At 58.0% G+C, this 23,452-nt stretch overlaps 1 protein-coding gene across 2 annotated transcripts in view; it reads left to right on the plus strand.

The window, feature by feature from the left end:
- RASGRF1 (Ras protein specific guanine nucleotide releasing factor 1) overlaps window positions 1-23,452 on the plus strand; it is a 57,311-nt gene that overhangs the window by 10,701 nt on the left and 23,158 nt on the right. For both annotated transcript variants that reach the window (XM_006030805.3, XM_006030804.3), the window contains 10 exons: window positions 6,642-6,734; window positions 8,495-8,748; window positions 13,754-13,833; window positions 14,623-14,816; window positions 15,731-15,840; window positions 17,093-17,211; window positions 17,673-17,833; window positions 19,222-19,285; window positions 21,393-21,529; window positions 22,356-22,438. In XM_006030805.3, coding sequence (XP_006030867.1) covers window positions 8,582-8,748; window positions 13,754-13,833; window positions 14,623-14,816; window positions 15,731-15,840; window positions 17,093-17,211; window positions 17,673-17,833; window positions 19,222-19,285; window positions 21,393-21,529; window positions 22,356-22,438 — 1,115 coding nt within the window. In that variant the 5' untranslated portion in view covers window positions 6,642-6,734; window positions 8,495-8,581. The remainder of the gene's footprint in view (window positions 1-6,641; window positions 6,735-8,494; window positions 8,749-13,753; window positions 13,834-14,622; window positions 14,817-15,730; window positions 15,841-17,092; window positions 17,212-17,672; window positions 17,834-19,221; window positions 19,286-21,392; window positions 21,530-22,355; window positions 22,439-23,452) is intronic.

A 23,452-nucleotide genomic window follows, 5' to 3' on the forward strand; every position in this document is an offset into this window, starting at 1 on the left:
GAGTAAATATTTACGTGAGTGCAAGAGGAGGTTTTTCTCCAGGTGAAAGTAAAGCTGAGCGGCTGGTGGGCGGCGGGTGAAGGGAGGCTGAGAAAGGAGTGAAGAAGCCGGAGAGAGAAAACGGGGAGGGAAGAGCCTGGAAGTGGGACAGGGAGGGAGCCTCGTTAGTGAACGCAGACCGGGATCGCTCTGGGAACCTCATTGCATTCAGGACAATTAATGCAAACGAGCGCTTTAACTGAACTTGACGCTTTGCTACAAATTAGCCGCTGGGTTTAAAGAGAGAGCCGTGCCGGAAACCCTTCTCTCGGGGCGACGGCGCCCTGACGGCAGGCATCATCTCGGTGCTCGGTAATCGTTAAGTAAGGGGGTCTCAGCAGCAATAAAGGGGGTTTTCAGACTTTGTCTGGGACGATGTAGCTGGGGCTGGTCCGGCTTGGAGCAGGGGGTTGCACTAGACGTGACGCCTGAGCTCCCTTCCACCCTCGTGAGTCTGATGGAGCAGGGTGTCAAAGATGCAGCCCGTGCGCTGGATCCAGCCCATCATCGGGCCCCTGGTGCTGCCTGGGGGCAGGAGGGGCAGATCCAGGACCCACGCCTCGCCTGAGACCTGCCCTGGCCAGTGCGGCACATGCCATGTGCCGGGTCGGTCCGGACCACACGTGGGGGCTGGGGGGAGAGTCGGTGGGTCCGATCTGGTCCGTGGGCCAGCCCCACGCTGCTCATCCACCCAGATGAACTTGGCCCCCCTGTTGTAGGGATTAAAACAGGCAAAAGACCAAGATGGAAAATGATGCTAAAAGGGGAAAAACCACAGCAAGAACATAGACCAAATCCCAAATGTGCTCCGTGCATTTATTGAGTTAGTGAGTTGTGCCCTGCATTGATATGCCTTCCTTCCTAGAAAAGGCTCAGGGCGACTAGCAAGGAGAGGCGTGTGCTGTCCTTCCTTTATCCGCCTGCCTTGTGAAACGTCTAAGCGCGTGGGCGGGTTTCATCTGGCCGGGATGTGCGACTCCAGCGGCCGTCACGCCAGGAGCTAAGAGGGTGTCGAGGAGATTGGTGCTTCCTGCGTCACGGTCCAGGGCTGCTTTTCGTAGCTTTTTAAGGCCGTGGCTCCGGCAGCAGGCAGCGTGCCTCCCCACCCTGTGCAAAGGTGTGCGGAGGTGGGCTTGCACGTGGAGGTGGGCTTGCATGCGGAGGTGGGCTTGCACGCGAGGTACCTGAAGAGGCGCGGGGAGCCGGTCGCTGGCCTGCTGCTGCGTGGACGAGAAGTCAAAACCCGAGAAATTCTCACGAACTGATGATCTGCGGTCGGGGGGATCGTGCTTTTGCTTGTCGATGCTTCAGTCTCAGAATGGTTTCAGCTGATTTACTGTGGTTTTAAAACCTCTTTCAGCATAGGGAGAACACCCTATTTACTGGGACCAGAGTGGAGGGTTTTTTCCCCTTATTTAACGCGGGTGGGTGGAAAATCCCTTGTCTTGGATTTGAGTAGAAGTGGGGAGAAGTGGGGCCAATTGCCTCCCACCCCCCACCCACTGCTGCCTGCCCTGGTGCAGCTGTGGAGGGGACGAATGTAAAGCACCCCTCAATACATGAACTACAGACATGAAAAATGATAACAAATATAGATGCTTTCCATGTCTAGCATCTAATGATAGGGGGTTGTCTTAAATTCAGGGTCATCTTGGACTCGAGGGAGGATGGGAACGTTTCTCAGCAGAAGCAGGTTGTGCAAATGAGCTCAGAGCAGGAAGGGGCCCCTTTCCCACCCGTGCGGGAAGTTTCCATGAACTGGCATTTCCCGATGAGAAGACATTTAATGGAAGATTCCCAGTCCGCTCCAGTCACGATGGGCCTGGCTGTAGGCGTTGGCTGCTCTAGGAGCAGGGGGTTGGCCCAGACCCTCCTTACCAGGGATCCCCATTTTTACCTCTGACATTTGGTAAGTCTGGGCTGGACGAATGGACTGTACGGTAGATAGAAAACTGGCTGGAGCATCGGGCTCAGAGAGTAGTGCCCAATGGCTCGATGTCTAGCTGACAGCTGGTATCAAGTGGCGTGTCCCAGGGGTCGGTCCTGGGGCCGGTTTTGTTCAATGTCTTCATCGGCGACCTGGAAGATGGGATGCAGCGCACCCTCAGCAAGTCTGCCCATGACACCACGCTGGGGGGAGCAGTAGAGATGCGGAGGATAACAGGGCTCGGATTCGGTGTGACCTCGACAAATTGGGCCAAAAGAAATCTCCTGAGGTTCAACAAGGACAAGTGCAAAGTCCTGCACTGAGGAGGGAGCGATCCCCTGCACCGGGGCAGGCTGGGGGTGACGGCTGGGCAGCAGCTCTGCAGAGGAGGACCTGGGGAGACAGGGGACACTAAGATGGATATGACCCAGCAGTGTGCCCTTGTTGCCAAGAAGGTGAATGGCATCCTGGGCTACATCGGTAGGAGGTCAAGGGCAGCGGTGCTTCCCCTCTGTTCAGCACCGGGGAGGCCACATCTGGAGTCCTGTGTCCAGCTGTGGGCCCCCACTACAGAAAGGATGTGGACACGTTGGAGAATTGGCAATGAAGATGGTTGTGGGGCTGTGGGGACAGGACTGGTGAGGAGAGGCTGGGAGAACTGGGCTGATCGAGTCTGCAGAAGAGAAGACCGAGGGGGATTGAATAGCAGCCTTCACCTCCCTGCAGGGGGATGCAGTGAAGATGTAGCTGGGCTGTTCTCAGTGGGGGCAGATACAGGACAAGGAGCAATGGGCTCATGTTGCAGCAAGGGAAGTTGAGGTTGGAGATTAGGAAAAACTTTCTCACCAGGAGGGCGGTGAAGCACTGGAGCAGGCTCCCCAGAGAGGTGGTGCAGTCTCCATCCTTGGAGGTGTTTAAGACCCAGGTAGACAATGCCTTGGCTGGGATGCTGTACTTGGGGCTGGTCCCGCTCGGAGCAGGGGTTAGACTAGATGTGACCTCCTGAGGTCCCCTCCAGCCCTTGCCGTCTATGAGTCTGTGATTCTCTGATTTGAACAGTGACCGATCGCAGAGACCTCCGCGCGCCTGTGCACCAGCACCCCCATGTACAGGGATTCCTCTGCAGCCTCCGTTCCCATCAGTCCAAGCCCAAGCCGCCCTGGACAACAGGTCCAGGAGCTGCCCCCCAAGCTGAGCAGGCCGCATCCAGACCTTGTCCTGAAGCACAGAAGCGGTGCATTTGCCCCCATAGGTGAACAAAGGTACCGCTACTCGTGAACAGCCGGCGCCCTGGGCTCTGCAGGGCTGGCCAGGAGCATGCACGCCCCGTGCAGGGCCGGCTGGGTGGACATCGCAGAGCAAGCTCGTCTCTGAAGGGCCGAGGGGAACAGCCTGGATTTGGAAGCTCCTGCCAGGCAGCACGTGGGTGAGTGCCGCTCAGCCTGCTCTGCCAAGCTGCCCATCTTCGGGCTGTTGCTGACCAGCCGCGGCAGCCCGGCGCGTCTCTGGGCGTGCATTAGGAATGGGGACAAGCAGAGGCAGACCCAAGTGTCTCGTTGTAGCCTCCCTGGCTCCGGGGGTGAGCTCCGCGTGCAGGGGCGTGCATCCAACAGCCGGGCAGGGAGCTCGGGGTAGGGCTCCTCACAACACGCATGTGCGGGTGCATGCACATGGATCCATCATGCTGCAGGATCCCTGAGATCCACAGGGATCGGGGCCGGTCTCCTGAACCTGCACCAGCTCCGCGTCCAGGAGAGTGCATGGCCCGCACGGCGAAAGGGAATGAAGTGCAGAGGCGCCCCTGGCACGCCGTGAAGGTACCCCCGGCCCAGCTGTCTGGGAAGCAGGTTTCGGGGCCTAGAGTCTCCCCTTCCTCCCACCTGTGTGCGTTGAATTTAAAAAAGCTGGGAGGATGCGTGGCACCAAGTGGCCCGTTGACACTGAGCCATCGCATCTGCAGGGAGGAAAGGCTGCTCTGACCCTCTTACATCGCGGGGTCAAACTTCCCATGCCTTGGGATTAGGGCATCTGTGCTAGCTGCAGGCATCGAGGGGAAGATGGGAGTCGCAGGCATACCTTGACTTCAGCCAAAGGATTATGGGTTAAAATGCATAATCGATCCTTGAAAAGCTGGCAAAGTGCTAGCGGTAATTAGCACCTCGCTGGGCTGGCCTGCATGGGATTGCACCTTGTGTTGTTTTCTCCTCCGCGTCCTTTTGAAGTGCAGATCCCATCATCAGCTTCTACTTTCATGTGCAAATTTTGCTCACCTGATTTAAAAAAAAGACACCCCCCTCCCCAATCCAGCCCTCTGCCGCGCTGAATATTTATCCATCAGAGACTTTAAACCTCCCGCCCCAGCGCCGAGAAGAAGCCGTTTCCAGCCAGGAGCCGATTGGGAATCCGAAACAACTCCGTGTGGTTTTTAATGTGCTGTTTGATACACCCCGGTCGTTAAGGAATCACGTCGTCCTGCAGCTGGCCCCGGGACCACGCTGGCAGGGGCAGGGCGGCCTGCTCTTTCTGGAGACGGACCTGGGGCCTGTCGCTGCCCGGGCTGGCCTTGCAGGGCCCAATCCTGCACGGGGGCTGAGCCCCAAACCCTCCGAGAATAGGAAAGCATCCGCAAGACCCTGCAGAATCGGGCGAGGGAGTCTTGATTCAGGGAAGCCTCCTGCTCCCGGCTGCCGTGCATTGCTCTTGGCACCGCACTGCACTTAAATCCAGGATTGTAATGAGGTTTGAGCACAGGTTGAGAATGAAGGTGACGCTCCTGGGCTTTCCTGAGCAAAGCCAGCCGGGACGGTGGCGCTTGCCCGGCCTGCCCTTGGCGCGGCAGAGGGTTAACGAGCGAAAGGTGGCATCAGGCGGGTCCGGTCTTTGCTCCGCATCAGAGGCTCCTTGGCAGCTGCGTGCCCACACCCGTCTGCGGAGGCTGGGTGGCGTTCAGGAGGAAACGTTCAAACGTGGCGGTGGCATTTGGTCTGCGTTCGGGAGCAGGGAGCTCGGTTTCAAGTTCTCCAGGGGAAAGAAAAGCCCCGTTCTTGATTGAGCTGTGAACGGTGAAGCACCGGTGTCTCTGGGAATAGGGTTCGACGGCGGGGAGATCTTTCCTGTTCGAGAGGCACCGGGTGGGGATGGATTTTGTCCGCAGACGGGACCGGGCTGCGCGGTTTCACTGCTGAAGAGCTGTTGGGGGTCTCAGCGTAGCCTTTCCTTTCCTTTCCTTTCGGGCAGGACCGTCAGGTCACCCGAGCTGGACCCGCGCAGGGGCAGGTCGGACAATTGTCCCAGCTCGCTTTGGAGTTGGCAGCCTCTCGTCTCGGCGCCCTGAGCTCGCGCATGGGGCCTTTTGCTCCCAAAATCGATGACGATCTTATTGGTAAAGAGTTCGCCGAGATGTTTGGACGTCGGAACAAAACCTGCCCACATTGTTGGAACAAACTGCTTTGTCTGATAATTAGGTCTGCCTGTCAAGTTCATGAAAAGTTTTGAGATTTCAACTTTATGCCGAGTGAGGGCAGGAAAAGGTGGGGGGATCTCAGAGGTCTTCATAGGAGAGCGAACTTGGACTTCAATCCCCGTCCTCGTGCTCTGACACCTCCTCCCTCCCTGTGTCGCGAGCCCAGACAACCCAGCTTGTCTTCATTTTCCCCCTAGCCAACGTGATCTCAAATCCCAGATGTTCAAAACCCTCCTTGGGAAAAGCGCTAATAAAAACGGGCTTTTTCCCAAACTGGAAAGTGTTGTGAACACTCTTGATTTAGATTTTAATTTGCGATTCTATTGCAACAACGTGAAAAATATAAAGTGTTTTCAGCTGTATTTTCTCATGACTGCACGGACGGTCGCCCCTGCCTTTTCTCTCCCCCTTGCTGCCCCCTTTTCTGTGACAAAAAGGAAAAGGGCAGGAAATATGTTGAATCAAAACCCAGCCGGCTCAATACCAGTTTTCAAGACAAACCGTGCATATGTGAAAGCTTGCCCCTTTTTGCAAGTGGCCGCCCTTCCTCCAGCACGAGGCTTTCTCGGGGCCATGTCTCCTTCCCTGAGCCTATCTGCAGAGAGCGGCGGTAGTCACCTGTGTCAGCTTGAAGGTGGCAGGCAGGGTAGAGACCAAATAAATCAGAGGTGCATTAGCTTTCATAAGCACCGGCACTTCATCCGAGTCTACGTAGGGACGCGCCGTGGCACCCGATGAAGCGGGCGCTTGCTTACGAAAGTTTGTGCATCTCTGGTGTATAGTTAGTCCGGGAGGTGCAGGTCTCCCCCGCCTTTTGCATGCATCTGGCAGCATTGAAAGTGCAGAATTGTTAATCCCTGTTTCCCATCTGTTCGATACTGCCGCCGACGTGTGTCCAGCCAACTTTCCAAACATGCTGTAGGAGGGAAAACTGTTTCGTGTTCATGGATGCAATGCTTTTCATACGCTTCCTTAGTGCTTCCTCCATAGCAACAGACCCAGACGTTGTTCTCAGCTGAAGTGGGAGTCGGGACGGGGTCTGAGCCTCGTGCTGGAGCACAGGCGGGCTCTCGGGGCATTCACCTACGGCAAAATCCCGTCCCTGGAATCAGCACAACCTGCAGAGGGGACAGAGCTGGCTCGCGGCTCTGAGATGCCTTGCTGACCACGTCCTGTCTCGCAGGCTCAGCTCGTTTCCACGTGTGTTTGCAGATCGCCTCCTTGCTCAAAGACAACGAGCGCATCCAGTCCATTCAGACCAGCGCGCCCAACGACGACGACAGCGATATCAAGAAAATTAAAAAGGTCGGTCCTCCCCATTCTTAAATTATGTGCCCTTATTAAAGCCAGGTATATAGGCAAGCCTGGGTGCTTTCCCCAGGGGCTAACTCCCTTCAGAGGCACAACATGAGGATTTTCCTGGGAATTTATTATTTATTTATTTATTTATTTATTATTTAATTTATGCCCTCCTGGGAAGGAGGCATGTTCCTTGCTGCTTGCTAGTGCAGGGCATCGCAACCTTGGTTGAGTCGAGGCACCTTTCGCTAGCCTGGAAACACCCCTCGGGAAAAGCCAGCTCTTAGTTTTCATTCGTTTTTGGACTCGGGAAGAACAACAGAGTCCTTCTCCTGCTGGAAAGAAATCCGGCAGGCCGCACCAGGCTGGAGTGGTTTTTAACACAATGAATCCTACTTGAAATCTTGGGGGTTTTCTTGCAAATCATGATAGCACCGTAGGGTGTGTTCACCTTGTGTGGCACCCCTGCAAGGCTATCTAGGCACCCCTGGGTGCTGGGGCACCCTGGTTGAGAATCACCGTGCGGGTGTTGAACGGGGAGGGCTGCTTGAGCTGCCTGAGCTTGATGAACTCCTGCAGGGAGATGTGCACAGCTGCCTTGGAAATCATTCCTGCATGCACACCTTCATCAGGCACCACTTCTGCGCTTGGCAAGGGCACGGCACGAGGGTGGCCATGCCAGCTCAGCTGCAAATTAGCCACTTCCACCCTGATCCAGCACAGGTGAAGCCCCTGCCTTACCTGTGCAGGATTAGGACGTGATGCCTTGTAGTTGTCAGGCCAACTGTGTTGTTATGCTAAGAGGTTAGATAGCGGGCTTGTATGGGATGCTTTGGACAGAGCTGATTCTGCCTTGCGCAGGGCGTTGGACGCGATGACTTCTCGAGGTCCCTTCTTGAGAGCCACAGATTCATAGCAAATGAGGGACTTCAGGAGGTCACATCTGATCCAACCCCCTGCCCCAAGCGGGACCAGCCCCTGGCTGGGAAGATGTGCAGACAGACACTGCAGGAACCAGCAAAGCAACCTTGCGAGCATGAACTGTTCTTTGCAGAGAGAAAGGAGTCCCCGTCGGCGTGTAGCGGCCCGCTCTTGTGCTCCCAGCAGCAGCATTGCGGGCGGGTCTCTCGGGGTGGCTACGGCACACGCAGCATCCTTGCCATCGCCTCTCGGGGCAGGTCCCCTGCCTGGAGACCTGGTGCCGAAGCTTTGCCACGCACGTGGCAGGCTCCCGCTGCTTCTCGAGGGGTAGATCGCGGTGCGTTTGTGTGTATGGCGGTGTGTGGGGGTGGGTGCATGGATCTATGTATAGCCAGGGCTGAGTACAGATTTAGATGCGATATAGATAGCGCTCATCACACACACAAGACGCGAAAGCATTTCATGCAGCCGAGGTACTTGTGCCTTGTGTGTACTATGTTACGTGCGTGCATCCTTGCACGGACACCTCCCGGTTCACCCGTCCAGTGGTGAATGGCTAGGCAGGTTTAGGCACTAGGCAGGCTGGGTATTCCCACGTCCTCGTGGTCCTGCTAACAACAAAGGCTGCTCTGCTGTGCCTCTGCAAGGGCCAGGTCAAGAATGAACGCCGCCTCCTTTCATCCGCGAGGGAGACCGGCATTCATCTTTGTCGAAGAAGAAATTAGGATGTTGCTGGCTGTAAGAATGGCCCTTGAACTGAGCTGTTAATTGAGGAGCTTTGGGGTCCTTGCGCCTGCCCAGGTCATTATGCCGGCCCCCTAACGAGCTCGTTTGTGTGTTCACAGGTCCAGAGCTTCCTGCGCGGCTGGTTGTGCAGGAGGAAGTGGAAGACGATCATCCAGGACTACATCCGCTCGCCGCACGCCGACAGCATGAGGAAGAGGAACCAGGTGGTGTTCAGCATGCTGGAGGCCGAGGCCGAGTACGTCCAGCAGCTGCACATCCTCGTCAACAACTTCCTGCGCCCGCTCCGCATGGCGGCCAGCTCCAAGAAGCCGCCCATCACGCACGACGACGTCAGCAGCATCTTCCTGAACAGGTGAGCGCCGTCCCGGGACGATGCGGGCGCAATGCGCGTGGGATGGCTTGTAGCTCTGTCCTGCCCTGCTCCGTAGGGCTGAGCCCCCTCCCCATCCCGGAAGACACAAGCGCTGCAGCTGCGGGGATGTCTTGCATATGCCGTGTCCAGAGAGTGTCTGGACGGAGGGGCTCGCGGGCAGAGGATGGGGGGATGCTCTCTCTCATGGGTTGCAGGGAGCAGCAGAGTCTGAGGAAAGCTGTGCCCAGACCCCAGCGTGTCTCCAGCCTCCCTCCCTCCCTGGTCCTTGCGTTCTGCCCAAAAGAGAGGAGGATGCCCCTGCGTATTTCCTAGCCCATTTTATTCATGTAAATCCTCCGTGGGCTTGTGCGGGGGGTATCCAGGGGATGAGCCGGCTGCCTTGGACTCGCACGGCGACTGGGTGCCTGTGCCAGCGCTCCCTGCAGGTCTCCTCCTTTTCGGGCGGCTCTGGCTCTTCTACCAACCTGGCCGGGGCTCCGGGGACACTTCCTATCTGGCCACATCCCGGCCTTGCTTGCAGTGAGGACAGGCCTCTGGCTTCCAGTGGGGAGAGCATTAACCCTGCCTGCCCGCGCAGCAAATCCACAAGCGCCCAGGGGCCATGGAGCAACAACATGGGGAAATTTCATACAATCATAGAAAATGACCTCGGGAGGTCACATCTAGTCCAACCCCTGCTCCAAGCAGGACCAGCCCCAGCTACGTCATCCCAGCCAAGGCTTGGGGGAGCCAGGGCTTTAAAACCTCCAAGGATGGAGACTGCACCACTTCTCTGGGTAACCCGTTCCAGTGCTTCACCACCCTCCTAGTGAGAGTTGTTCCTAATATCCAACCTCAACTTGCCTTGCTGCAGCTTGAGCCCATTGCTCCTTGTCCTGTATCTGCCCCCCCGGAGACCAGCCCAGCTCCATCCTCTTTGCAGCCCCCCTGCAGGCAGGTGAAGGCTGCTATTCAATCCCCCTCGGTCTTCTCTTCTCCGGACTAAATCAACCCATTTCCCTCAGCCTCTCCTCACCAGTCATGTCCCCCAGTCCACGAACCATTTTCATTGCCCTGCGCTGGACTCTTGAACTTGTCCACATCCTTTCTGTAGCTGCGGGGGGGCAAAACTGGACACTGGACTCCAGATGTGGCCTCCCCAGTGCTGAATAGAGGGGAAGAATCACTTCCCTTGATCTGCTGGCAATGCTCCTACCCGGGGTTTGGACAAGAGAGCGAAGCTGCTGCCTCCATTACTCCAGCTGAGGACACGAAGCCTGGGGCAGCTGAAGCATTGCCCGGCGTGTCACCCCAGACGGCCAGGCACGAGAGCTGTGGGTAGGCGTGATGCTTCTCCATGCCAGAGGCCTGCACAGGGGACCCCTCCAAGAGGACATCCCAGGGCACGTTGCTCCCCCAGGCTGCTGGGGTGCAGGAAGGCACTGCTTCCAGTCCCATCCCGTGAGGGTTCCTGGTGGACTCCTGTCGCCTATCTGTCCGTGGGAGTAGCATCAAGTAGCATTGTCCAGATGTGCTCAGCGTGGCCTCAACTCTCTGCTCCCATGTCAGGCTCCCATGGGATGCTCGCCTAGCACTGCTGGACCCCAGCATGACATGTGGTCTGTCGCTGCCTCTGAAGCATCTCACCGCTCTGCTGATTCTGGCAGGGTGCCGCGGGGTGCGTTGTACCCTCCCCAGCCCTAAAAGCACTGAGCATGGTGTTCTCTGTGGGACACACCTCCTAGTATGTTGGAAACCAGTGAAACGTAGCCTATTTCTGCTGCTGTGGTCCAGGAAGACTGGAAGGGCAGAGATGGGGCCCCAACTGCAGAAGAGCAGCCTGGACCTCCAGACCTGCTTGGACCTGGTGTGTGGGTTTGGCCCATTATTGATGCAGGCAGCAGCGGCGGCTTGGTCCTCAACCTCTGAATGTCTCAGATGCTGAGACACGTCACACCTCGAGCTTTGCTTTGGGCCACCTTTCCCTCCGGACGTCCTCTGCACTGGACAAGGTGTGGCAGGCGAGCGACCAAGGGAGGGCTTCAGTTGCGCCTGAGCCAGGCGGGGGCCGCCCCTGTGGCCACAAGCCTGCTACACCAAAGAAAAACTGAAATGGAGGGTGAAGAAAAGAGGAGAGTGTGTTTTGGGGTCTCCTCAAAGGAGCTGTAACACATGTTTAGTCTTGGCTTCTGTTGTTGTGCACCTGCTGTGGTGTGTGCAGCAGGTTGTGTGCATGGAGGGGAGCACATGTCACTGCTTCCCCCGTGTGAAGGGAGGACCTGAGCTGGTGGGGCCTGATATCCACAGGTGCTGCCGTGCAGGCTGACATCCGCTGGCCCCTGGCATGTTCCTACCGATCTCGGTTCTTTTACCAGCTTCAAAACCAGTGGCGAGCATAGAGGGGTGGGAAGTCATTGCCCCTAGGCCATGCCTAGCCCAAACCTGAAGGGCCTGCCACACATGCAGATTAAACCTGGATAGAAACCAGCTATCAAGTTGTTGCACATTTTCAAGCACTAACTGCGCGTGTCTACACGTACTTTTACATGCGCCTAAACTTAATGCACATTTCCCTAATGCGTATTAAGGCGATGTAGATGCACATCTACACATCCACATACTAAGGTGCATTAACATGGTGTGCGGACCGACTTGGGACTAAAGTTAGTTAGGGACTAAAGTTGGTTAGGAACAAAAACTTGGAACTAAAGTTAGGAACTTGGGATGAAAGTTAGTTAGGAACAGGGATTAAAGTTATTCTCAAGTTGGTTGACATACACTGAGTTAATGTGCTTTTGCGCATCTACTTGTGCATTAAGGCGTTTTAGCTATGAGCACCTTAATTCAATACCTGCTTTTGCAGATATCAAATTTAGGCACGTATAGTTTAAAATCGCCATTTTTAAGGCGCTTTAAGGGTGTGCATGTGCCTTTAATGCACCTTAAAAATGAATAATGTGCCTTAAATTGGCATGTGTAGACACATCCACTCTGTAGCTGATTGGCTTTTTGTAGCTGGATGGCCATTTTTTATGGCCCTATCATTACTTTGCACACGTGGCCAATCTTATTTTGCACGTGTAAATGTATTGCATGCTTAACCAGCTAGCTGCACAATATATGTAAGGTGTGGCAGGGGCCTGAGTTCTGTGTAAAGGCTTTGCTGGACCCTCGGTCCATCTGACCCAGCTGGCTCCTGCTTGGTGCGCGGCCCATGTGGTCGTCTGTTCCCAGAAAATGGGTAGGAAAATACCCTGAGAGAAGCCCCCATGCATCCTGCCTAGCCCTGGGGTGGGGGGCTCAGGTGGATGGAAACTGTGTGCAATACCGGGGGTGACTGAAATAATCAGAGCGGTCCCAAGCACTCTGGGAACAATAGGTCAGAGCAGGTAGCAGCCGGGCCTGGCATGGGGGTGGCGACGGTCATTTATCAGCGGCTGCAAATTAAATGGAGACTGTACCTCGTTGTCAAGAAAGGAGATGAACGACGTGGCCTGAGAGGAGACATCAATCTCCTGGGTGAGGCAGAGGAGGAAGCCAGTGCGATGCCACCAGCATCCTGCCCGCAGCCAGGGGATGAGAAGTGTCCAGGCTCGGGAGTCCAGCCCTGGCCTTGCTGGCCACAGGACGGAGGCTCCTTGCATCTGCCTGGTCTGACCCCACTCTGCAGGCGTCGGGGACAGCAGGAGGTGGGGAGACACTCGCTCCACTGCTCACGGCCGAGCTGGGGCCCCGGTGCCATCAGCTGCAGGGACGTACAGACCTCACCAAGTCCGGTGCCGCAGGTGGCAAGGTACCAGTGAAGCTAACGCTGGATCTCATGGCCAGGCACCAAGGCCCGGGTTAGTCAAGGACAGTTGGGTCTGCTTTGCCAAAGACCACTGAAAACTGGCTGCTGTGGGATTATCCCGGGGAAGCAATGGGGAGAAACGAGGGGTTTGCAGGGCTGGACAGGGACAGAAGGCATCTGGGATGCCGAGCTGCCTCTGCCCCTGTTGCAGCAGACCTGAGGCTGGGAGCAGCAACAAGGTGCTCCAGAAATGGGTCCTTTCCAAGGGAGTTCCTCCGGACCCCTGCCCGTTGCAAAGGGAGGTGCATACCCTGCAAGCCTTGCCATTGGTGCTGCATGCTGGGTCTCTGCACTGGGGGTGGGGGCAGATTGGAGTCCCTGGGGGGTTCCCTGCCTGCACCCTCCACCATGCCCTGCTGCACTGGTCTGAGCTGGGACATGATGGGGGCACCAGGGAGGAGCATTGCCTGGAACCACTGCTCCACATACCCGCACGGGAGGACTAGCACCCCAGGGCACCAGCTTCTCCTTACTGCTGTAGTAGCTCTGTGTCGTCCTGGCCCTAAACTTGGGGGGGAGAGGCGGGTCCTGGAGCAGCTACACTGGCCCCACCAGCTGCCGAATTCACCCGTGTGGCACCAGATCTCTGAACATCTGACCGTGATAAACCGCTAGTGGCTGAAGTGGGGTGCGACAGCTGTGGGATGCCCTCTTTTCCTTCCCCCTGTCAGGAAACCCCCTTATGTTGCCTACTGCTGGCGAGTGGGGAGGTTTGTTTGCATGGCGAGATGGATTTCCCTGGGTTTCTGGGCGGGGGCTCAAGCCAAACTAAACCCCTGAGATGGAGCTCATTACTGCCTCGTTAGGTCCCGTGCCCAGCCAGAGGGTGATGGTGGGGTTGAGCAGGGTGGCATGTGGCATCTTCAACCCCGTCTTCCTAGAACCGCAGGCCTGCAAGGGCTTGTAGGGTTGCCCTGCTCCTTCCCGTGCCAAAGAGGATGCCTTGGTAGTGCTCGGTCCTGCTCCTCAGATGGTGACCCTGGCAGCCCATCTGTCTCGCTGGCTGGTGGCTTGAGCTGCTTTGTCCCTTGAGCTGGTCCCCTGGCCATGCCGGGAGGTGTTCCCTTCCACCGCCTCCCTGCGTGCCAGCTGCCCCCTCCCCAGCATGATGAGCAGGGCCTGACCCAGCCTCTTGACTCTGGGTTTCTTTTCCAGTGAAACCATCATGTTCCTGCACCAGATCTTCTACCAAGGCCTGAAAGCGAGGATCTCCAGCTGGCCGACGCTCGTGCTGGGTGAGTCCCTGTGGGGCCTTATTACATTTATCCCCCGTTCTCTCGCCAAGGCCCTTCCTCCCAAGGCATTCAATGGTTGTTCTCTCCAGCCGTGTAGATGCCAGGCACCTCTCTGTGGCACGTCGCTGCTGGCTGCTGTGCAAGGCACCGGCCTGTTTTGTTCCCAAAGGCAGGAGACCCTCAGGGGAACATGGAACGAAGTGGTTCTGCGCTCTGATGGCCGGGCTCGGGATTTTGCAAGCCAGTGACATGAAGGGGCGAGCTCCCCGGGGCTGCTCTTTTGTCCACAGAAAAGCCTTTGGCTACTAAAGAGCATTGACTGGCTCCCGGCCCTTTTGCACGTGCTTCCCTGGTGCATGCCGCAGCCGCGTCGTGAGGGAGAGCTCTGCTTTCTCTTAACCAAAAAAGGAAAACACAGAGGAAGCCCAGGCCCTTTGCTTCTCGCTGCTGCTTGTTTCCCCCTGCCCCAGGCTTGTGGAAGCAGCAGGATCCTGCTCTCGGGGAGGGAGGGCTGTTTGGTGCCAGCGGGGAGCTCTCCGGTGTCTCATGGGGTCTCAGCCGGCTCTGGGGAGCATGAATGCAAGAGTGGGGCTCTTTGCAAATGCCTGCAGAGTGCTCAGGTTGGCCTGGCAGAGGCGTGCCTGGTTGGGCAGAGCCCTGGCTATCCAACCCCAAACCACCCAGGGTTGGAGCCGGCGCAGGCCTCAGGGCCCGCCTGGCCAGGAGTAGAAGAGAGGTGCGTGGCACTGCCCTGCGTGGCCCTGCCCTGCCGGCCCGTCCCCACCGCAGCCGACCTGTTCGACATCCTGCTGCCCATGCTGAACATCTACCAGGAGTTTGTGCGCAACCACCAGTACAGCCTGCAGATCCTGGCACACTGCAAGCAGAACCGCGACTTCGACAAGCTGCTCAAGCACTACGAGGCCAAGCCCGACTGCGAGGAGCGCACGCTCGAGACCTTCCTCACCTACCCCATGTTCCAGGTGCGTGGTGCTCGCCTCGCACCCCTGCAGACCCGGGCAGGGCCTGCCTTTCCCTGCGCGAGCGCCCGGTGCCCTCAGCAACCCGAGACACTGGGGCTGGAAGCTGCCACCCAGCCGCCAGCCAGTGGGGAGAGCTGCATGCTACCACATGCCAGGGTCCTGCTGCCTTCTCCCTGTAGGGCCCAGATGGGCTGTTGGGGGTCCTAAGGCCTCATCCAGACATCCAGAGCCATGGCTCTCCCGGGAGAATCCCCAAGCGCACAGATGTTCAGGCTTTTTTTTCTTCTGGAATAAAAATGGCCGCTCCAGGAGAAAAATAGCCTGAGTTAAATCACTCCCAGGAGAATTTCTTATGGGAGAACGACATGGCAAGGGGAGCTCAGCCGGCACAGCCCTGGGCATGCAAAGCCTTGAGCCAAGGCAGCAAAGTCCCTTTAGCTGCAAAAGCGCTGAAGCCCCAGACCAGGGTTTGGCAGGGGCATGTCGCCTCCCTCCCCCCTCCCAGCCGGTGGGTGACCCAAACAGGGAGCCTGGTGCCTCCTGCTCTCAGAGGCCAGAAGAGGACAAGGAGCCTCCACGCCAGCACCTGAGTCAGGGCCAAGGGCAGGCGTCGTTCACCAGTTAAGCACTGGTGCTTTGCCCTGTGTGCCAGGGGCTGGAGGCCTGGCCGGGCTGTGATTGCTCCTGGCTAGGGGGGCAGTACCAGGCGGTGCATGGTGCAGGACTCTGGGGTGCATCTGGGGCAGAGGCAGCTCCGTGGGGCCTGGTGCAGGCTGGAGGGTTTAGCACGGGCAGCTCCAAGGAGCTGTGCAAAGTGCCCGGAGCTGCTGGTGTCTGCCTGACCCAGCCCGGGGTACCCCGGAGCCCCTCCTGCCCACGCCTCTCATCTCCCTCATGCCTTGGTTTCTGCTCAGATCCCCAGATACATCCTGACGCTGCACGAGCTGCTGGCGCACACGCCTCACGAGCACGTGGAGAGGAACAGCCTGGACTACGCCAAGTCCAAGCTGGAGGAGCTTTCCAGGTCAGAACAGCTCACGTGCGGGTCTCGGGTCTCTTCCTCAGAGGAAGGGGTCGGGAGTCCTCCAGCGCTGGGCAGCTCTTGCTCTGCTGACGGCTGGAAAGCACGGAGAGCCTGCGCGCCGTGGTGGGACAGTGCGGGCGCGTTGCGGTGCAAGTCCGGGAAAGCTAAGGAGCGTCAGAGCAGGTGATGTCCAGAGCAGCACCGGCCTCTGGCCCTCGAGGCGATGGCTGCAATTGCACGCGGGTTGCATCGCCGCTGGCTGTCTAACTGTGGCTCTGCCGGGCGCCCTCTGTCCCGGAGCGTCGTCTGTGCTAGGCAGAGCGCAGGGGAGGGAGGAGGGGGTCCGAGACCTTGGGCTCGCACTACCCTCCGCACGCCCTGGCTTGCTCTAGGCTGGGAGTCTCTTCTGCAGGCAAAATCAGCCCAGCTCCCGCAGCCTCTCCTCACCAGTCCTGTCCCCCAGCCCCACAACCACTTTCGTTGCTCTCCGCTGGACTCTCTCCAATGTGTCCACACCCTTTCTGTAGTGGGGGGCCACAGCTGGACACAGGACTCCAGATGTGGCCTCCCCAGTGCCAAATAAAGGGGGAAAATCAGCTCCCCCATCCTGCCCTGTCCCCTGCCCAGCACCTCGCTCTGAACTAAAGCAGTCTCCAAAGGAGTTCGCTTCATACCTGGTCTGGTGGAAACCTCTGGGCGCTTCAGATGCTGGGCTCCCAAACCACTCTGAATTCCTGGGTCCCCAGGAAGGCTTTGTGCAGAGTTGGACCTCCTTCTCTGCAGTGTCTGTGGCCTCGAGGCCTCGGACCAGGGTCCCCGTGACAGTCACGAGCAATGGTGCGGCGACTGGAGCGGGGCTGAGACCTTCCAGCATCTCAGAAGTGCAAGGGCCGAGTCTGAATCCCTCCTCCTTTCCCCTCCCAGTGCCACCACGTAGCTCATGGCAGCCTGGAGGGATGCTATGGACAGTGGAGGGGCTGGAGCTCCTGGGTCTGATCCCAGCCCCGTGCCTGGGAGCCCCTGCCCTGGAGGAAGCGATCTTAGATAGGTCGCCACGGAGCAAGCCCAGGCCAAGTGTCGTGTGCTCCAGGGCACGTGTCAGGCTGTGGGGTGGGCTGCTATCCCGTGGCTTGCCTTCATCTGAACTGTACCGCATACAGCTGCCGGAGACGTGAACAGCAACCCTGCCCCGGTCTCAGGCAGGGCCGTGGAAGTCGCCCCCAGTCTCCCACGCTCTCTTCCCCTGCTCCAGGATCATGCACGACGAGGTGAGCGAGACGGAAAACATCCGGAAGAACCTGGCGATCGAGAGGATGATTATCGAAGGGTGCGAGATTCTCCTGGACACCAGCCAGACCTTTGTCAGACAAGGTACGGCCTCCGACTTCATCCCCCTCAATCTCCTCCCGTGCACATTGGGCGGGACCTTGCCTTTGCCAGACCCGGTAGGTGGGCTCTGGGCTCCCAGGGGTCCCCCCCGAGCACCCCCCTCTGTCCCCCGCTGCTTCTCCCCGCCACCCCTTGCTCTGTGCAGGCAGCAGCTGTCTGCGGTCTGCAGTGGGACCCAGGGCATCCTAACAAGGGCCTCTTGGCTGCATCCCTGCCCAAGCAAAGGAGGGAGGTGGGAGAAACCCGCACCAACCATTAGCACGGCAGTGCGGGACTCGCCTCGCCCACCATCACCTCCTCGGCAGGGTGCCGGGTCAAGGAGTGGTATCTGAGGGGAAGGGGCACTGCCACGGCCTGCCTGACACGCGTGGCACGTGACCGAGTCAGCTCCCCGGGTGGGATGAGGCGCCACGGACTAGTCACGGGTCCTGTCCCCTCTGCAGGCTCCCTCATCCAAGTGCCGATGTCGGAGAAGGGCAAGATCACGCGGGGACGGCTGGGCTCCCTGTCCCTGAGGAAGGAGGGCGAGAGGCAGTGCTTCCTCTTCTCCAAGCACCTGATCATCTGCACCAGGGGCTCGGGCGGAAAACTGCATCTAACCAAGGTGTGTCCTCCCACCCACGCCCCGGCTGCCCTGGACCACAGGGCTTGGGGGGCTCCCCCGGCGCGGCCCTGCTGCAAGCTACGGTGTAGGGGACCGCCCAGCGGTGGGCTCGGCCGTGGTGGAGCGGGTGGGCCGGGACGCTTTCGAGCCCGTCGCTCCTTGCGCCTGCGTCTGGTTTGTGCGGGGAGGGTTCCCGCTAGGTCTGGAAGACCCGCAAGCAGCTGTGAGCCTGGGCTGGGGCTGAGATTTCAGTCCACAGACCTGTGGCTCCAGCAAGCCCCACAACAGAGGTGGGAAGAAGCCCACGTGGGATGTCGGGGGAAGGACGGCAGGTTTCCAGTGAACCCCCAAAGCCACGTCCCGGTCAGACCGAGAGCAAAGGCCACGTGGCTGGAAATACTTTTAACTCTTTGTAATTATTCTTTTTTTTGGCTAAAGTGAATCACTGAATTTGGTCCAACTACCAATTTGCTGTGTGCTGGTAGAGCCGGAGGCCAGGCCCCCGAGGGGAAAAGGTTACCTCCTGAAAGTCCCCAAACCAGCCATCGGTTTAGCCAACACTGAAAATAATTGCCCGGCTCTCTTGCTGATATCTGGAGTTTGTGAGGTCCCCGGGTTCCCTGACATAACTGGAGATTTGCTCCGTGTATTTAAATGCAAGACTCAAGCCGAGTTCAGCATCTTTCGTGCGATGCCCAGTCGCTGACGAGCTGAAATGAGTCACGCGCTAAGACGAGAAATTGCAAAAGAAGTTACCTACGGTTTGCTGCAATAATATTGACAATCTATTCAGTGGGAAACGTTAATTAGAGCCAAAATTTGTGCATAACACCTCCGATCCGTTCCCCAGCCTCTCACTTTTGTCTGTGGATGTTTTGCAGTTAATTGAGCGCGAATCTTAGAGAAATTGTTCATTACTGGTGTGAAAGAATGACAGTCCGTGACAAAGAGGAGTTGATCGCAATGACAGAATTTGGGGGAATTCAATTTGCCGCTCGTCTTCAATCTTTTATAAACAACTTGCTTGATCAGCTGTACGGGGAAAATGGCAATTTCCTCATGTCTCATTATGCATTTTCTACCCGTCAAAACACGAAACGCGTCATCAGTGGGACGGGTGGCGATTTGTTAATAGGGTCTCAATAGGATCTTTGCTTTTCAGTAGAGAAGGAAGGCCCTTGTAGACTCTTAAACACATGCATGATTACTCGCCCGGGATCTCGCTGTTTCTATCTGGGTCAAAGTGGCTAATATAGCAAAAGGACGGGGAGCCCATCCATCTCCCTCCTGCCGAGCCCCGAGGGGTTTCAGCAGAGAGAACGGAGGCGCGTGTGCGCTTGTGCCCATTTCTCACATCTCCTCGGGTGCCTGTTGCTTCTCTCTTTCAGAACGGCGTGATCTCGCTCATCGACTGCACCTTGGTCGAGGAGCAAGAGAGCACAGATGAGGAAAGTAGGTATTAACCCCCCCATGGGCAGATCTAGGGTTTGGAAAAGGGGGGTGCAGATGGTGCGGCGCATCATTACCTGCAGCACAACACGTTTTCTCCAGTTAAAGAGAAACGAGAAGCTTTGCTATTATGATAGAGGGCCAGTGCTATGTTATTTGGGTTAAGATCAAAGCAGAAGCCAGCTACGGCTATTGGAACGTGCACGAGAATATACGTAAGGTTTAAAGAAACACAGCACGCCAGGCAAAAACTAGGCAAAGGATATTGTGTTGTTCGTCCTGCCGTCAGTATAGTTAAATCTACGTCTCATTCAGATTCACAAAACAAAATCTAGCCTCCTTGAGTGCCTAGACAGGGCCTCCAATACTGCACTGCCAGTCATTTCTGCACCTGAGTGACTCTGGCCATACCTCTCGGGTAGAGCTGAGAACAGCCGGCAGGGCTGTGAGATAAGAGAGAGACAGGGCTAGGAGCGGCTGAGAGACCGCAGCCTTGCAGAAGAAAAGATAGCTTCAATAGTGGAACATCAAGGCCATTAAAAAGGTGAGAGGGCTGTTAACACCTGTGGAGTGAAGAGAGATTAGCAGGAATCAGATTGCTGATAATGAGCCATGAAGTCACTGCCTGAATAGAAATGCCGCAGCCTCTCCCAGGCAGTTGGTTTTGGAGTTTGGGTGGAGCAGGAAGCCAAGTGGGGCGCAACTGCACCATGCACCCCCAGGACTGCACCATGCACCCCCAGATCCACCCCTGTCCCTCTCCTGCCCCATTCCCTTGGCAACCACTGCTACCAGCCGTTCCTTTTGGTGGTGCCACCCCCTCGGGCCTGCTGTCTGTGGTGGGACTTTGCTCTCCACTCTCCTGACGGGAAGCCAGCGGAGGTGGCCTGTTGGGCTGCAGATAGCGAAGCCGTTTGGGCGTTTGCAGTGGAAGTGGTGCATTTGACGTGGGCTGGGCTCAGGCTGATGTCTCCGCATGGAAGGTCTGGAGAAGCCTCCTCAGGACCTGTCCCCCCGTGCAGTGAGCCATGAGTGGCTGCAGGAGAAGGAGGTTGCACGCGGGCCCGGTGCCTGGCTGGTGTCTCTGATGGCCAGTCCTCGCTGCCCAAAGCCAGAGCAAGGCTGGGCATAGAGGGGAAGGACTACTGCCCTGCTCCCTGGCTCTCAGTTCCCACCTCTCTCGGGGGGGTCCGAGCCCCAGTGGCTTTTGACGACTCAGGGCAGGTCCTGAGAGCTTTGCAGGAGCGCTCTGCAATGAATCCCTGGGGCCTGGACTATGAAGGGCAGAAGAGCTGGCGGAGTGGAGTCAAGCTGTGCGTGGCCTTTTGCACGCCGTGCTTCGCCTGCGGGAATCATCGGGGATGTTATTCAGCGGGACCAAAGCAGCTGGGCAAAAGCCACCTTCCCTGGGCAGCCGTCGCATGTGCTGCAACGAGGCTGCTCTCATGGCAGCTGCATTGTGAAGGCTGCTCTTTTTCATCCCCGTTAAAAATTGCCCTCTGGAAACAACGGTTCTGGGGCCAAATCCTGCCCTCCCTGCCCTTCTCCATGATGTCCTGAAAGCTCACACCAGCCAGCAAGCCCCGTTTCTCCTCCAGAGAGACTCTGGGTTCAGCCCGGCTGCACGTAGAGCCCAGCCTTGCCCAGCCGGTAAATAGCCGCGTGGTCTGGAAATGCAGGGCAGCTGCCCGGGGGTAGGTGGGACACCTCAGCATTGTACAGAGCCCGGGAGAGCACCCTGAGCACCGACTCGGGCACGGGGGACCCGAACGGGCATCCCGGCACACACAACCCTTTGTGCCCTCGCTGCCAAACCAGACACAAATGCAAATGGGGTTTCTCCTAGTCCTGCCATGTTGCTCTGCAGTGTAAAATCCTCCAGGCTCACTGTGCTGCCCATGTCATAGCCGTGACGGTCTGCCAGATGTGCACAAACCCAAGTTTGCTAGGGGCTGGCGGCACCTCTTGGCCAGATGCCCGATGAGCTTTGGGGCCAGAGATGTCCTCTTTCAGGGCTAGGAAGGGAGCAGAGATAGCCGAAGTGCAGGGCCAGGTAGAGCAATGCTGGCCGTGTCAGTGAGTGCTCTGTGTTTCCTTGTCCACGCCAAAGCGAAAGCATCGGGGCAAGACGTCGACCACCTGGACTTCAAAATCGTGGTGGAGCCCAAGGACTCGCCGTCTTTCACCGTCATCCTCGTGGCCTCTTCCAGGCAGGAGAAGGCTGCCTGGACCAGCGACATCAGCCAGGTGAGACCCGGCAAGGAGCCATGCGCCTGGCCCGAGGGGGGCAGCACGAGTTTGGGGTCACCCCGAGGTTCAGCATCCAGTGCCCTTTGCTTGGGTCCAGATTCAGACGCTTGATGCTGGGTGCCCAATCTCACGTGCACCTCGCAGGATCTCTCTGTTTGCTTGCACATGCGGCTGCAGCTTGCACTCAGTGTGCACTCATTTTGCATCGTGGAAATGGCTCAGGCCGGGGTTTGTCCCCCGCGGTGACAGGCAAGGCATGATGTGTTTTTGGATGGGGGGGAGCAGAAAAGTGAGTTAAATGGAAGCTGCTTGTGCATCAGTTCTCAGCCACCTTTTGGCCAGGCAGAGCCCTGTGGGCTTCGCTGAGGGCATCTTTTAACATTAGCCCTTTTTGTTGTAGCTTCCAGATTTAGATTTGTGGCGTGGCCACGTGGCGAGAAAAGCTTGGCTGTTGCAACGGGTGGGAGATGCCAACGTGTGCTACGCTGCACGTAGTGTCTAAAGGGGTCGCCCGGGATGGGATTCACCCTGGGCGAAGAGCTGAGCTGGGAGGGAGCCCTTCCGAACCCCACCCCCCGAGATGCTCGGGGTTTGTCTCCATCCTCCATAACAGCTCCAGTCTCAGTATGCCAAATCCTGCATCAGAAGAGCTGCCCGTCCATGCAGCTCCCGTAGCATCTGCACTAGAGACCGGGGCACTCGTGCGCACCCCGTAGCTGTTGCTCTCCGTACCGAGTTTGCAGCAACTGCATCTCATCTCAGACGGCCCCCGGCAGGTAACCTCAGTGAGACCCTTCTCTCCCGTTCTGCGCGTGTTTTCCAGTGCGTGGATAACATCCGGTGCAACGGCCTCATGATGAACGCCTTCGAGGAGAACTCCAAGGTCACCGTCCCCCAGATGATCAAGTAAGCTCCTTCCGCTCGGGGAGAGGGTCCGTGCAGCGCGGGCGCAGGCTGGCTGCGTCTGGCTCCGTCCCTTCACCGGCAGAGCTCCCCGCGACGCCGGTGCATGGATGCTGTTTCCCTGGCTGAGCGCCGCGCCTGACCGGAGCCAGCAGGAGCTCAGCCTGTATAATCTGCAGACGACATTAAACCCATTAAGCCTAATCCGCTGTTAATCATGGCTCACCATAAACCTCCCGCATCAGTGGCTGTCGGGCAAGTCTGCAAAGACACCCCAGAGACCGGCCACGCTGCGGTGGGGCTGGAGCGGCTGCTCCCCGCATTGGAGGGGCTGCCGCTTGTGTTGAGCCCCTGGATGGAGCAGGGGCCCGGGGCTGTTCTGGCAGCGGGACCACGCTGGGCTCGTGAAGGCAGGTCGGCCAGCATTCGTGATGCACGGCATGATGGCTAATGTGCACCTCCACCAGGGAGGGCGGCAGGATGGAGGAGGTTTGGGAGCCCCAGACCTTCCCCCAGCCTGCGGCACAGCGCTTGGCAGCCCCGTTGTGTCTGAGAGGGACATGCACGTGAGCCCCATTTCACTCTCATAGGAACATAGGGCCTGCCCTGTCCTGGGTCAAGCCTCGGTCCGCCTTGTCCAGGCTCCTGCGTTGCACGGTGGCAAAGCGCGGAGGCTGGAAGGGAGAGCAAACAGGGTTTTCCCCTGTTCCTCTCCCATCTGCAGCCTCCAGCATTCAAGGCTGAGGGAGCCGTGCCCTTCAGTCCCATGCTCAATAGCTTCTGATGCCCTTTCCTCCAAGCAGGAGTCCACTCTCTTTTTCTCCTGAGCCTTGGCCCCTTGCCTCCTGCAGCCGCCCCATCCACGTGGCTGCAAGCTGAGACCCAGCAGGGCACCGGCTCTGCTTTCCCCACAGCCGTGGGCCTGGGCCTGGGCCGGGGGGCTGTGCTGCCTTCCCCAGGGCAGGGCAGGGCGGCCGGCAGGTGCACGCACTCAGACCCCGCCGGAGAAATTCCTGC

This window comes from Alligator sinensis, unplaced genomic scaffold (genome assembly GCF_000455745.1).
Source record: "Alligator sinensis unplaced genomic scaffold, ASM45574v1 scaffold407_1, whole genome shotgun sequence".
In the NCBI taxonomy this organism is placed as follows: domain Eukaryota; kingdom Metazoa; phylum Chordata; order Crocodylia; family Alligatoridae; genus Alligator; species Alligator sinensis.